Source organism: Chiloscyllium punctatum, chromosome 19 (assembly GCF_047496795.1).
Source record: "Chiloscyllium punctatum isolate Juve2018m chromosome 19, sChiPun1.3, whole genome shotgun sequence".
In the NCBI taxonomy this organism is placed as follows: domain Eukaryota; kingdom Metazoa; phylum Chordata; class Chondrichthyes; order Orectolobiformes; family Hemiscylliidae; genus Chiloscyllium; species Chiloscyllium punctatum.
The window spans coordinates 57,923,134-57,936,779 of NC_092757.1; the positions used below are offsets into that span (position 1 = coordinate 57,923,134).

The 13,646-nt window shown below is 48.8% G+C and overlaps 1 protein-coding gene across 1 annotated transcript; it reads left to right on the plus strand.

Moving 5' to 3' along the window:
* The first annotated feature begins 2,118 nt into the window (after positions 1-2,118).
* LOC140491366 (frizzled-9) lies at positions 2,119-11,514 on the plus strand. The gene has a single exon (XM_072589446.1). It carries the CDS (start codon positions 3,178-3,180, stop codon positions 4,924-4,926), a length of 1,749 nt encoding a protein of 582 aa, XP_072445547.1. The 5' UTR covers positions 2,119-3,177; the 3' UTR covers positions 4,927-11,514.
* The last annotated feature ends 2,132 nt before the right edge of the window (positions 11,515-13,646 follow it).

A 13,646-nucleotide genomic window follows, 5' to 3' on the forward strand; every position in this document is an offset into this window, starting at 1 on the left:
AGGTAGAGAGTGTGTGTGCAAGTGAGAGTGTGTGCTTAATAGAGAGTGTGCACGAATGTGGTGGAGTATATGCCTGCGAGAGGGTGTGTATGTTTAGGTGTATGTGTGTATGAGAGAGGGTCTATGTGAGTGTGCCTCACTAGTTACCGCACAAAGGAGCCCGCGCTCTGAAAGCTTGTACTTTCAAATAAACCTGTTGGACTCCAACCTAGTGTTGTGTGATTTTTAACTTTGTCCGCCCTGGTCCAACAGCGACACCTCCACATTATGGTGAAAGAAACCGTTCTGAAGAAGTCGTAACAAAAAAATAACAATGAACTGTGGATGTTGGCAATCTGAAACAAAAACAAGAATTGCTCGAGACGCTCAGCGGGTCTGCCAGAACAGTCACTGGATCTGAAACGGTAATTCCACTTCTCTCCACAGATGCTGTCAGACCTGCTGAGCTTCACCAGAAATTTCTGTTCAGATGTCAGATCTCCACAGTACTTTATTTCGAACATATAAACGTGTATATATTTACATCAAGTTTTATGTGAGGGCAGGTCTGTTACAAACAGTCGCTGTTTCAATTCACATAGATTCGCTTGCGATATATCTGATAGATCTTCCCTACTTGATTTAATGATGCACAAATTCAGAGCAAATTTCGTCTGCAAAATCGTGGAAGTGGCCGCAGTAACCTGGACAAATTCAAAGAGGGGGAGAGAAACAAACAGGGACAGATTAATCCAGCAGTCAGGAACAGAGGAAACGAGGACAGAAGTTAAGGATAAATGTAAATTAAGGCTAAGAGAAAGGAAACAAAAATGATGCAGAGAAAATGGGCGAGCAAAGAGGCGGGAAGTGATTCCTGTACTGGACAGATGTTTCCAGTGATTAGCTAACGTTGCTGGACGCAGCTAAACAAGGAGAGAGAGAGAGAGAGACTAGGAGAGGTGCAAGGAAAGATTGGGAGCAATGAGTCTGGCAAACTCAAGAGCTCCTTTTATTTATTTTCAATCTTCCTACTTTCAACTCAGGGAAGGCCAGAGCACCGTCGCAATGAAAGGCGGTATTGAGGCGAAGAACAGAAGCACTTTGAAAGAGGCAAGGGTGAGAAATGCAACCAGGCAGGCACCTGCCCCCAAAACCGCGGCTCTTTGCTTTCACTCTCCCGCCGGGGTTCCTTCCTTTGTTGGCATTGTCTGTAATTGCCTCTTGTTGTGCCCTGTGCAGAGGTGAAAAGACTTTTGGGAAAGCGAGCTAATGGCATTCACAGCTCCTTTTTAATTGTTCGGCGCTTCTTTAAGGACCCTCTCCTCCGTGACAGAGATTCAAAAGAGAATTGAAGGAGTCTGATCCATTCGGACAGAATTAACATTTCTTTTTTTTTGTAAACGGAGCCCCGGAAGCTACTGCGAACGCAGCACAAACACGACTGTTTCCCAATACTGTACAGTAAAGTGAGGCAGCAACATTATAAAAAAATAAACACACACAGTTATAGACACAGGAAAACTGCAAATGGCGAAAATCTGAAACAAAACCAGAAAGTGTTAGAAATAACGTCTCTGTTGACATTTGCAGGGAGGAAAGTTAACCGTGTTGTTTATTTGTGTTTAATGAGTGAGAACCTTGTCCCTCTGCCCCGAGTTACAGGGAGCTTCAGCTACAGAGAACGCATCTTTGTAACGCGCTTTACTACTGTGCATTATTCAAATTCCCACTCCTCTCCTGGGGCAGATTGAAGATGAACATTACCACAAAGACTCGCGCTTTACTTTTAAAACCTTACATTATTCATTAAAGCAGCTTTGTTTTCACCAAAAAAAAATCAATTTGGATTGATCTCACTCCATCCATCCATTCACAAACCAAGAATTTTGCGGAATAGTTTAGGGAAACGTTTGGGGCAATTAACAGTTGCTTCGAATCTGATTGAATTTGTGCATTAAGTGAATACTTTTACCATTTGCACGTGTTCGTTTTATCGGAGCTCCTTGTCCGGAGTTGAAAAAGAAACTCGTTTTCTGAGTTTAAAACTGCTTTTGATGTCCCCCCCCCCCCCCCAAAATACTCCACCTAACTAAGGAGCCAGCGGCTGCCAGCTCGCCCTCGGTACTAAGTTAAATCTACTCGCTTGGATCGTCTTTGGAGACTGCAAGTTAGAGCAGAATGATCTGCTTTGCGCACTGGGAAGAGGCAATTCGAAACGTGTCAGAATAATGCACCTTTTTTTTTAAAGCATAGCTGCGGAAAGACCCTGGTAAAAACAGCCGGAGTTTAAAATGTTGCAATGAACAAGGAATGTTGGAAGATGAGATGTGCACAAGCCGGGTTTGCCGATAGAGTGAAAGTACTCGTTAATTTGCAGTGGGTGTGTGTGAATAGGGAGGCGATGAGCAGTAGGGGGGGACAGTAACTGCAGAAAGCCTACAGTCTGCACTTCAGTCTGGGCTTGATTGACAGCTCCACCCTCTGGTCTGTGAGTGGCGGCGGCCGTGACCAATCAAGTGATGGTTAGTGTCAGGGGGTGAGGAATAGTGTGGTTATGAACCAATAGGGAGGCGCCTGCGGGCGGCAGGGGGCGGGGCGGCCAGCCTGGAGCCCCGCCCCCTCCTGCCCTATCTCCCCGGGACCGGCTGCAATCGGCAGCAGCGGCTTTAGTGCTGAGTGTGGCCGGGGGGGGAGAGAGAGAGAGAGAGAGAGAGAGAGAGAGGGAGGGAGGGGGCTGACCACCAACCGGACCGCACTGTACCGTGCAGCGGAGACACACACCGAGCATCCGGCACAAGCAGAGCCCGACTGTGCGAAAGACAACCAGCGGGAAACAAAACAAAACTTTGTCCTTTTTGTTGTTCCATTTGCACCGGCTTTGAGGATTTGGATGTGAGCGCGCTGCAGCCTCGAACTCACATTGTGCAAGCGCTGGAGGTGTCGGGGAGGAGGAGGAGGAGGGGGGGGGGACCTGGTGCTGGAAACACTCACTGGAAAGTCTGAGCAGCGCCTGGCTTGCAAAGTCTTCAATGAGTCGGAGAAAGGATTGAAAGGGGCCCGTGTGTTAGCAGAGTGCAAGTGTTCCCCCCCCTACCCCACCAACTCCTGCTGCTGCTGTCCACCCCCTCCCAGTCTGAGCTGAGACAGGGAGCTCCATGTGAGTCAGCACCACTCTCTGCTCACCCACCCACCCACAGAATGGGACACTTGCCCCTCCGCCTCCTCCTGACCGCCCTTTGCCAGTCCCTGCTGCCCAGCGGCTCCTGGGGCATCGGCTCCATTGACCACGAGAGAGGGAGGGAGGCCAAATGCCAGCCCATCGAGATCCCCATGTGCCTGGGAATTGGCTACAACATGACCCGGATGCCCAACTACATGGGGCACCAGAACCAGCAGGAGGCAGCCATCAAGCTGCACGAGTTTGCCCCCCTGGTGGAGTACGGATGCCACGTCCACCTCAGGCTCTTCCTGTGCTCCCTGTATGCCCCCATGTGCACCAGCCAGGTCTCCACCTCCATCCCAGCCTGCAGACCCATGTGTGAGCAGGCACGCCAACGCTGTGCCCCCATCATGGCCCAGTTCAACTTTGGCTGGCCCGAGTCTCTGGACTGTAGCAAACTGCCCACCCGGAATGACCCCAACGCCCTGTGCATGGAGGCACCAGAGAATGCCACCGGGGAGCCACAGAAAGGCCAGGGCATGCTGCCCGTGGCCCCTCGGACCAGGATCCCGGGACCAGCTGAGGGCAGGAACCAGGGTCCGCTTGGCTCCTGTGCCAACCCTGACAAGTTCCAGTACGTGGAGAAGAGCCTGTCCTGTGCCCCGAAGTGCTCCCCAGGGGTGGATGTCTACTGGTCCAAGGGCGATAAAGACTTTGCCTTTGTCTGGATGGCCGTCTGGTCCACACTGTGCTTCATATCCACAGCGTTCACCGTGCTAACCTTCCTGCTGGATCCTCATCGCTTCCAGTATCCCGAGAGACCCATCATTTTCCTGTCCATGTGCTACAACGTCTACTGCGTGGCGTTCATCATCCGCTCAGTGGCCGGGGCTGAGAACATCGCTTGTGACCGGGAGAACGGCGAGCTGTACGTCATTCAAGAGGGCTTAGAGAGTACAGGCTGCACCATCGTCTTTCTCATCCTGTACTATTTCGGCATGGCCAGCTCCCTTTGGTGGGTCATCCTGACCTTAACCTGGTTCCTGGCAGCGGGTAAGAAGTGGGGCCATGAGGCCATCGAAGCGCACAGCAGCTATTTCCATATGGCAGCCTGGGGGGTGCCAGCCATGAAGACCATCATCATCCTGACCATGAGGAAGGTGGCCGGCGATGAGTTGACCGGCCTGTGTTATGTCGGCAGCATGGATGTCAGTGCTCTCACTGGCTTTGTCCTTATCCCTCTGTCCTGTTACTTGGTGATAGGGACCTCCTTCATTCTGACTGGCTTCGTGGCTCTCTTTCACATCCGCAGGATCATGAAGACAGGCGGCACCAACACGGAGAAGCTGGAGAAGTTAATGGTGAAGATCGGGGTCTTCTCCATACTGTACACTGTCCCGGCCACGTGCGTTATTGTCTGCTATTTCTACGAGAGGTTGAACATGGAATACTGGAAGGTACTTGCCTCTGAGCAGCCTTGTCTGGCCTATCCGGGGAGACGGATTCTGGACTGTACCTTGGACATCTCAGTGCCTACCGTCGCTGTCTTCATGTTGAAGATCTTCATGTCCCTGGTGGTGGGCATCACCAGCGGGATATGGGTCTGGAGCTCCAAGACCCTGCAGACTTGGCAGAGCTTGTGCAGCAGAAAACTGTCAGTGAGGACTCGAGGGAAGCCCTGCAGTGGGGTCAGCTGCTCTGCCAGCCACTGCCACTACAAGGCGCCCTCTGTCATGGTGCATATGAGCAAAACGGACCCTTACCTGGACAATCCAACCCATGTGTAACTAACACCAGGTAAAAACACCAGCTGTGTTCAACACCGAGTTAGTACAAGGCTCAGGGACCAACCCCTTGGCCACGTTATTTACTAATTCTAATAGCCACATTACTGATGCCTCTTAACCTATGGGATTTCTTTCAGAATTCTTGTAAAATCCATGTAAAGGTTTAAGATAACTCCCATTATAAGACCTGTTGATGTGTGGAATACTGAGGGGGTATAGACAGCCGGAAAGTGGATAATCTCTTCCTAACATCACCAAGAATACGGCATCTATAGCACAGAATACATGGGTGGAAGAGTTTTGAATCATTTTGAGCTGAAAATGGAATTTTTTCTGTTTAAGCACAGAGTGCTTCTGAATGTCACTGTGCCAAGCCTGTAGAAGGGAAAATGTTATCAATCTCTCCTTGCAGTCAGGCAGCTTGGAACAGTCTCATTTTCAAAGCCTTGCAGCCAAATTGTGGAGGTGTACAGTCTCGAAGAGTGTTACAAAATGGACTAAACGTTGATCTTGTTTTAAATCTGCATTTTTACTCCTAAGGTACACCTTTTTGCATTAATTTCTCAGTCATTCCCAAAGATGCTTTGTTAGTTGTTGTAAAAAAAAACAGATCACAGATGTTTTATCACAAGATTTTCTTAGATTTAACTGAAAGATTCTTTAAAGGGCAGTTTAAAGCAATGAGAAGCAGGAGACCCCAGATTGAGCTGTTGGTCTGTGCTGGGAGGCGGGGTGGACAGAGCTTGCACTTTGCTTCAGCTCCCCTGTCAATGTGGGAACTAGCAGGGGCTGTTGCCCGCCTGCTGTTATCCAATGGGTGCTGTTGGAACTGCGACTGTTGTATTGCAGCAGAAGTGGGGTCTGCTCTGTGTTTCAGTGACTTACTGAATCTTGGTCAGTGGACAATGAGGGTAGCAGGGAGTTAGCCATAAGGAGTGGCTGTTTGCCCAGTGAGCTGGTGGGAGCTCACTCGACCCCCTAGTGCAAAGTACCACAGGGTCAGTTAATTTCTTCTGGTGAGAAGGACAGATAATTAATACACACACAAAAAGAAAACAAGTCCTAAACCAATCTGAGAACTGTATGATCTTTTAACTGATTCTCTGAAACAGCTGACACTCTCTCCAACGTGAAATATCCAGTTTTAAAATGTTTCTTTCCCTTACATTTAATACTTTCCATATAAACACTTCATTCTTCCAACAAAAACATTTCTAACTTGTAATTCACATTTCAGCACAAAGGTCTTTTTATTTCTCAGTTTCTGTCCCAGAATATTTCTTTTAAAAATATTTAACCCTCTCAGGCATAGAAGATAAAAATGACTCTCCAAGTGCCAGAGAAATCCAGGTGTTCTTGATAACTACTGGTCAGTGACTGATCTGTTAAAATGTTTCTGCAGAGTGCAGATAAAGTTAGCAAGGCAGACTCTGCATCAGCACAGTCCTTAACTACTGAAAGTCCCTTATCTACTGATTCCTTTATTGAAATCTTCTCTAGCTCATGTCCCAGTCGGGAAAGTATCCCCTCAAGTTTTTCCGTCTTGCATTGTGTGTCGCATTGTCTGTACCCACTACCCTCCCCATTCTATTAGTTTCCACTCTGCATTGAGAGAATGCCCCAAACTTGATTTATCCTCGAAGCTGAATTAGTAAATCTCAGCCTAAGTTAGAATGGTGGAATACAGTCATCACAGCACTCTAGGAGGCTGTTTGGCCCATTGAGTTCATGTTAGCCTTCAAAGCAGCAATCCAGTCTGTGCTTCCATCATCATGTACTGATATAGCCCTGAAAGGTTCTTTTGTTCAACATCCTTGGACCAAACGATCTATTTCTGTGCTGTGTGACTCTACCCCATTCCCACTTGAAATCGTTGATCACCTCCTGAAGTTTCTTAGCTGTTACAACTGCCTGTGTAAAGAAAAAAGTTATTTCTCACACACTCCCCAATTCCTTTTACGTCCAAAACCTTAAACCTGTGTCCCCTTGTCTTTTCTAATGAGAACAGCTAATAATTCATTGGGCTTCATTTGCTCAGATTAGACAGGGTAAACCTTGCCAGCTATCATAGTCACTGTCTCCACTTAGTGTCCAGCCACTTGCATTGGAAAATTTGGGGTGTGCAGCTGGGGATGAATTCACATTCAGTCATGATGCCTATCACAGGTGAATATTTTACTGTTCTTCACTGTTTAGCCTTACCTATGGCTATTTGAAAGCGTAGGACATACTGCTGAGGAGTCATACTTTAACTCCAGAGACAAAAGGGAGAAACATCAGTGAGAATTACTTTTAAAAATGTCAATTTCAAGGGGACTTCTTATAAATATGTTTCTTTTTTGAAAGTGCTCCCAACCGTCATGTGGCACCCTTTCTCCCAATCGCAGCTGTCACTTCAGTCGCTGTAGCTAGTGAAGGGTTAAGGTGAGGCCTCCTTTGTGTTATCGAGAGATGAATCATGTTGTGATAACAGCTTGTTGAAGTTACTGGACACCCGTTTACTGGGGGTTGGGGGTTTACCAGCAGGTAGCAATGCCACGGGATCTTGTGATACAGTCCAGATAGCTCGCACCCTGCTCCCCCACCCAATCCTTCACAGTAACATGACAGGGGACGGGGCTGGGTGTACCAATTGGTAATGGACAATGCTCCTCCCTCGGCTGGGATCATTACTCAAATGGAAAGTGATGGAACTATCAGCCTTAAATTGCACCCTAATCCCCACCCCATCCCTGTATTTCTGTTGTGCAATATAATTTGGAGGGAATGGGGGGGAGAGAGAGAGAGCTCCATCCCTTTTTATTATTATGGAGGAACCTTGAATATCCGGCATTCGATTATTCAAATATCGGATTATCCGACAAGATCGCATGGTCCTGATGCTTGGCTACACAATGTTATCCGGCATTCGATTATCCCAACAAAATACTTCCCTGCCCGTGTCCTTCAGATAATCGAGGTTCCTCTGTATATGTGTAAATATCTCGTTGCATTTTGTGTTTCCTTTGTCAGTTGTATATCTGCTTTGAATGTTTGTTGTAATCTTTTTGTGGAGACTCTGAATTGACTGACCAGCTCCTTCCTGCAGTGCTGGAGATGAACTGAGTGAGGGGTGCAGGCGAGCTGGGGGGGAAGGGGTGGAGTTGTCGGATCGTTTGAGGAGTGGCACTGCATCACATTGTGAGGTCACCCTGAGGCTCAGTACGTGCTGCAGTTGGCCCAAGACATTGCCCGGGTCAAACTCTACCCAAGAGCTGTGCGGGGCTCCTGAATGCGGGGAAAGGAGGGGGCGTAGGCATCACTAGGATCAGCCACCTTTCATCATTTTCCAACTCTAAAGGAAGTGGAGCCCACCTGTCTAAGCTCTTACTGCACCAACCATGGCAACAGATACTATCGAAACATAACCTCACCGTCATGGTTCTTACTTCAGACTCTGCACTGAGTCTGTTTGAATTACCCACCCTCCCTGCCCACAAGGGGAGGCCCCTTTTTATCAGGTAATGAACAACTTTGTTTTAAGAAGTGCAAACAATCAACAATATCCCTTTGATCAATCCATCCTTTGGCAATGCTCACCTAAACAGCCCAAAAGCATAAGTTACACTTCTTATAAAAGTCTTTGGAAAGCTCCCTCCCCATTTTAGTGTTATGTATCTGCTCCAGGGATGGTCATGTTATGGTGAATATCACATCATTGGTTTTTTGGGGACACCCTGCAACACAGGGGCTGCAGCATTGCACTGTGCCACACATTCATATGGTTAAGTAGAATACAGCGCTTTGAAACATAACAGGCTCACTGTGCACTCATACACACCCAGGGGGTCAGTTAAGTGTGGCTCTTTACCCCAGATAGAGATTTCAGGAAAGCACAAGGAAAGACGTCAGGATTTATTGTTAAGGTCATAGGTTAGAAGAACAAGGGAGCAGGTACAAGAATAGAAATTGGGCAACTTATGAATTAAAAGAATTCCACTCAGAGTCATGGTTACTTTCAAACACTCACTAATGTATTGACGCTTAACTCCTGTTACACGTCTCTGCTCACATCTTCCTCCTTGTACTTCCTTCGTAAGATCCCAAAAACAGCAGCATGAACAACGCACCGAACATTATCATATACATGATAAAGAGGCAGCCACTTGGAGAATTGCATTTCTCCAGCAAAGCATCCTATAATTTTTACAAAACCTGAGGATGTCCTGAAGCACCTTTAACTTGTAAATGAGCTGGTGAAAGTAGAAATCTTAGACCAGGGGCTTTATCAGAGCAAGCCAGATTCATTAGGTTCACATGTAGCAGCAACAGACTACGACACCGTGCATCAGCTGGTGTGAGAATCCTGACATACCAGGAGCAATGCCACGGGAAGTTTACTCATCTATTTTTGCTTCACAATTAGAATGATCTTCTGAAGTGATACACCCAAATAAAACATCCAGAGTTCAGGACACAGGGCTATAATTATCAGTCAACTTCAGCTTCCCAGTGAATATTGAGTTAAATAATCGGTGTGTACTGGATTATAGTGGGAGAATGATGCTGAAATTGCCCTCTGCGCCCTTGGGCAGCATGGTGGCTCAGTGGTTAGCACTGCTGCCTCACAGCACCAAGGTCCCAGGTTCGATTCCAGCCGTCGGCAACTGTCTGTGTGGAGTTTGCACATTCTCCCCGTGTCTGTGTGGCTTTCCTCCGGGTGTCCCGGTTTCCTCCCACAGTCCAAAGATGTGCAGGTTAGGTGACTTGGCCATGCTAAATTGCCCGTAGAGTTAGGTGCATTAGAGGGAAATAGGACTGGATGGGTTTCTCTTTGGAGGGTTGGTGTGGACTGGTTGGGTTGAAGGGCCTGTTTCCACACTGGAAGGAATCTAATCTAATCATAAACCAAACAGCATTTCCATTCCTGTTTGCTGACCAATGTCACATCTGAAAAATGAAAGGTTAGTTAGAGCAGGGGGCTTGAGGCTGATGCTCCTCTGAGCAAGTCTCCCAGTAAATTTCTGTACTGCTTAGAATCACACACAAAGAATGATCTTTGAGCAGGTTATCAGAAGTAACAGTGGAACCGTGTGCAAAGATGCCAGCACTTGCCGGAGAAAATAGTTGGAAATTGGGCAAAAAAATTGAATCCTGCATTCTTAATAGTAATTCAGTAATTGGATTCCACATAAAACCCAGCTGGTATTTTATCAGTAACAGCTTCTTGTGGGTCAGGCTGGAGTGTGAGTTATGAGATGGTAATGACAGTAAGTTGAGAATGAAATACCGAATACATTGAACAGTTAACACTGATCTGACAGATGGTCACCAAAGTTCTCTCTCCTTTCCAAACTTTACAGTCTTTATAATTAATTTTCAGTCATTTCCTTAGATACAGAAGATTTTACATTAGGAACATTTCTGAGTAGAATACTTTTTCAGTGATCTCACCTTAGAAATGTCCCTCATATTCTGACTCTTTTGATTCAGTCGTCTGGATGTTTTAGAGAGGTATGTGACACTTGCGATTGCAGAGTGAGAGAAAGTTTTATTGACTGAGTTCTCTATGTGGAACCTCTGACCATTGCACCTTGCAGAACCTGGCACAGTGGCTTCGTGGTTAGCGCTGCTGCCTCACAGCACCAGGGACCAGGGTTCGATTCCACCCTCAGGCAACTGTGTAGAGTTTGCACATTCTGCCCGTGTCTGCGTGGGTTTGCTCCGGTTTCCTCCCACAGCCCAAAGATGTACAAGTCAGGTCAATTGGCCATGTTAAATTGCCCGTAGTGTCCAGGGACATGAAGGCTAGGTGGATCAGCTGGAAATGCAGGGTTACTGGGGTGGGGGGAATACTGGAATGCTTTTTGGGGGGTTGGTGTAGACTTGATGGGCGGAATGGGCTGCTTCCACACAATAAGGATTCTAAATAACACTCTTTTCCAAGCATTAATTTGATTCTTGTGATAGCATGCTTGTTGTTTCTGGATTCACTACAGAAGATGAACAAATAATGCATTCTGACAGTAGTGGAGTGCAGAGGGAGTGTTGCATTGTTAGCAGTACTGTCTCCTGTCCAGCTGAGACATTGGAAATATAATGCTTGAAAAAGTTAACTTGTAGCTTGTTGTTAAATATCAGGCAATTTCTCCATTTCAGACTGTGACATCAAGTTACTGAAGAATATTCTGATCTTGATGAAAAGCAAATCAAATGTCAGAACTCAGACTTGGTTTGTCCGTCCATTCCCAGCACCCATCCCAGTTCCCACCCACCTTCCCGCTAGTCCTCTACACCCTCCAGCACTTTACTCAAGTGGAGTAAGTCTGAGATTCAGGGAACACAAGGGGAGATTGGTATGAAGTGATGAATGAGATTGAAACGAGTATGCCCTCTCTGTTTCCATTTCCAGGATCAATGTCTGTCTTTGCAGAGCCCTGTACAAGAGGCTATGCAAATGAAATGTAATGGCTGTAGTTCATTTCATTATGTCTACTCAATGATTGTAGATGTATTAATTTATGGTAAGACAAACAATAGAATATCATTTTTGTATATGTTTATGATAGTTTAAATGCAAATATATATTTTTGGGGTTTTTTTTGTAAACAGTGTCAACTCTTATTTCTGCATCACAATTTCTGACTCCAGCTGTGGGGCAGGACTCGAATAAGATGGATTCAATGCAGTTCTGAGCAAAGGTGACATTGCTGTGAGTAAATATTTAGAAGGAAGATCCATCAGTCTGAAGATCAGCTCTACAGAGCGAAAAGTGCCATCAGGATATTTTTCACCACAGAAATCTTCCCAGTATATTTAAAAATAATGCATATGTATGGATGCCATTCTCATTGTGATAAGGGATTGAAAATAAAGCATTTCCCACTTTGGCTCCTCAGCATTTTCCAGGTTAGGTGCAACACTGAATTAGATGCAGAGTGGAGCCCCTCTAGCCCCAAACTCTCAGCATCCAGTATCAATCTAACACTCCTCCTCTTAACACCAGCCATCCTGCAGTCTCTGGAGAGCAATTGCCATTTTAGCGGTGGTTTTGAGAAGTGTGGTGGGATAGGAGTATATGGCTAGAGTCGGGTGGTGGTTACTATTGGGTGGGGTAGGGTCAGGGAGTGATTGGTGTCGGGTGGGGTAGGGTCAGGGGGTGAATGGTGTCAGGTGGGGTAGAGTCAGGGGTGATTGGTGCCAGGTCAGGGGGGTGATTGGTGTCGGGTGGGGTAGGGTCGGGGGGGATGATTGGGGTAGGGTCAGGGGGGGTGATTGTTGTAGGGTCGGGGGGTGATTGGTGTCGGGTGGTGTACGGTCGGGGGGGTGATTGGTGTCGGGTGAGGTAGGGTCGTGGGGGTGAAGGGGGTAGGGTCATGGGGGTGATTGGTGTCGGGTGGGGTAGGGTCGGGGGGTGATTGGTGTCGAGTGGGGTAGGGTCGGGGGGGTGATTGGGGTAGGGTCATGGGGGTGATTGGTGTCGGGTGGGGTAGGGTTGGGGGAGGTGATTGGTGTCGGGTCGGGGGGTGATTGGTGTCGGGTGGGGTAGGGTCGGGGGGGTGATTGGTGTCGGGTGGGGTAAGGTTGGGGGGTGATTGGTGTCGGATGGGATAGGGTCAGGTTGGGTAGGGTCAGGGTGGTGATTGAGGTAGGGTCATGGGGGTGATTGGTGTCGGGTGGGGTAGGGTCGGGGGCTGATTGGGGTGGGGAAGGGTTAGGGTCGGGGGGCTGATTGGTGTGGGGCGGGGTAGGGTCAGAGGGCTGATTGGGGTGGGGTCGGGGGCTGATTGGTGTTGGGTGGGGTAGGGTCAGGGTGAGTTTGGTGTTGGGTGGGGTAGGGTCGGGGGTGATTGGTGTAGGGTAGGGTCTGGAGGTGAATGGTGTTTGGGGTAGGGTCGGGGGGCTGATTGGGGTGGGGTCGGGAGGCTGATTGGGGTGGGGTAGGGTCGGGGGGCTGATTGGGGTAGGGTCGGGGGCTGATTTGGGTGGGGGGCTGATTGGGGGGGGTAGGGTCGGGGGGCTGATTGGGGTGAGGTAGGGTCGGGGCTGATTTGGGTTGGGGGCTGATTGGGGTGTGGTGGGGTGGGGTGGCTGATTGGGATGGGGTAGGGTGGGGGACTGATTGGGGTGAGGTAGGGTTGGTGGGCTGATTTGGGTGGGGGGGCTGATTGGGATGGGGTAGGGTCGGGGGGCTGATTGGGGTGGGGTAGGGTGGGGGGCTGATTGGGATGGGGGGCTGATTGGGGTGGGGTGGGGTAGAGTTGGGGGGCTGATTGAGGTGGGGTAGAGTTGGGGGGCTGATTGAGGTGGGGTAGAGTTGGGGGGCTGATTGAGGTGGGGTAGGGCCGGGGGGGCTGATTGGGGTGGGGTGGGGGGGCTGGTTGGGTCAGGTCAGGGGGCTGATTGGGGTGTGGTAGTGGGGTGGGGTCGGGGGTGATTGGAGTGGGGTTGGGTCGGGGGGCTGATTGGGGTGGGGTGAGGTAGAGTTGGGGGGCTGATTGGGGTGGGGTAGAGTCGGGTGGCTGATTGGTGTGGGGTGGGGTAGAGTCGGGTGGCTGATTGGGGTGGGGTCGGGGGCTGATTGGTGTGGGTTAGGGTCAGGGGGCTGATTGGGGTGGGGTCGGAGGATTGATTGGTGTGGGGTGGTCTAGGGTCGGGGTTTTCAGTGTTGAGTGACGCAGAGTTGTTAGGTTGGGGGGCTTGGAGTCGGGTGGGATTGGGGTGTGTGCAGCTGGGGCGTG

What these genes read in the sequence shown, in the direction of transcription:
- LOC140491366 (XM_072589446.1), top strand. Translation starts at nt 3,178, where the DNA reads ATGGGACACTTGCCCCTCCGCCTCCTCCTGACCGCCCTTTGCCAGTCC.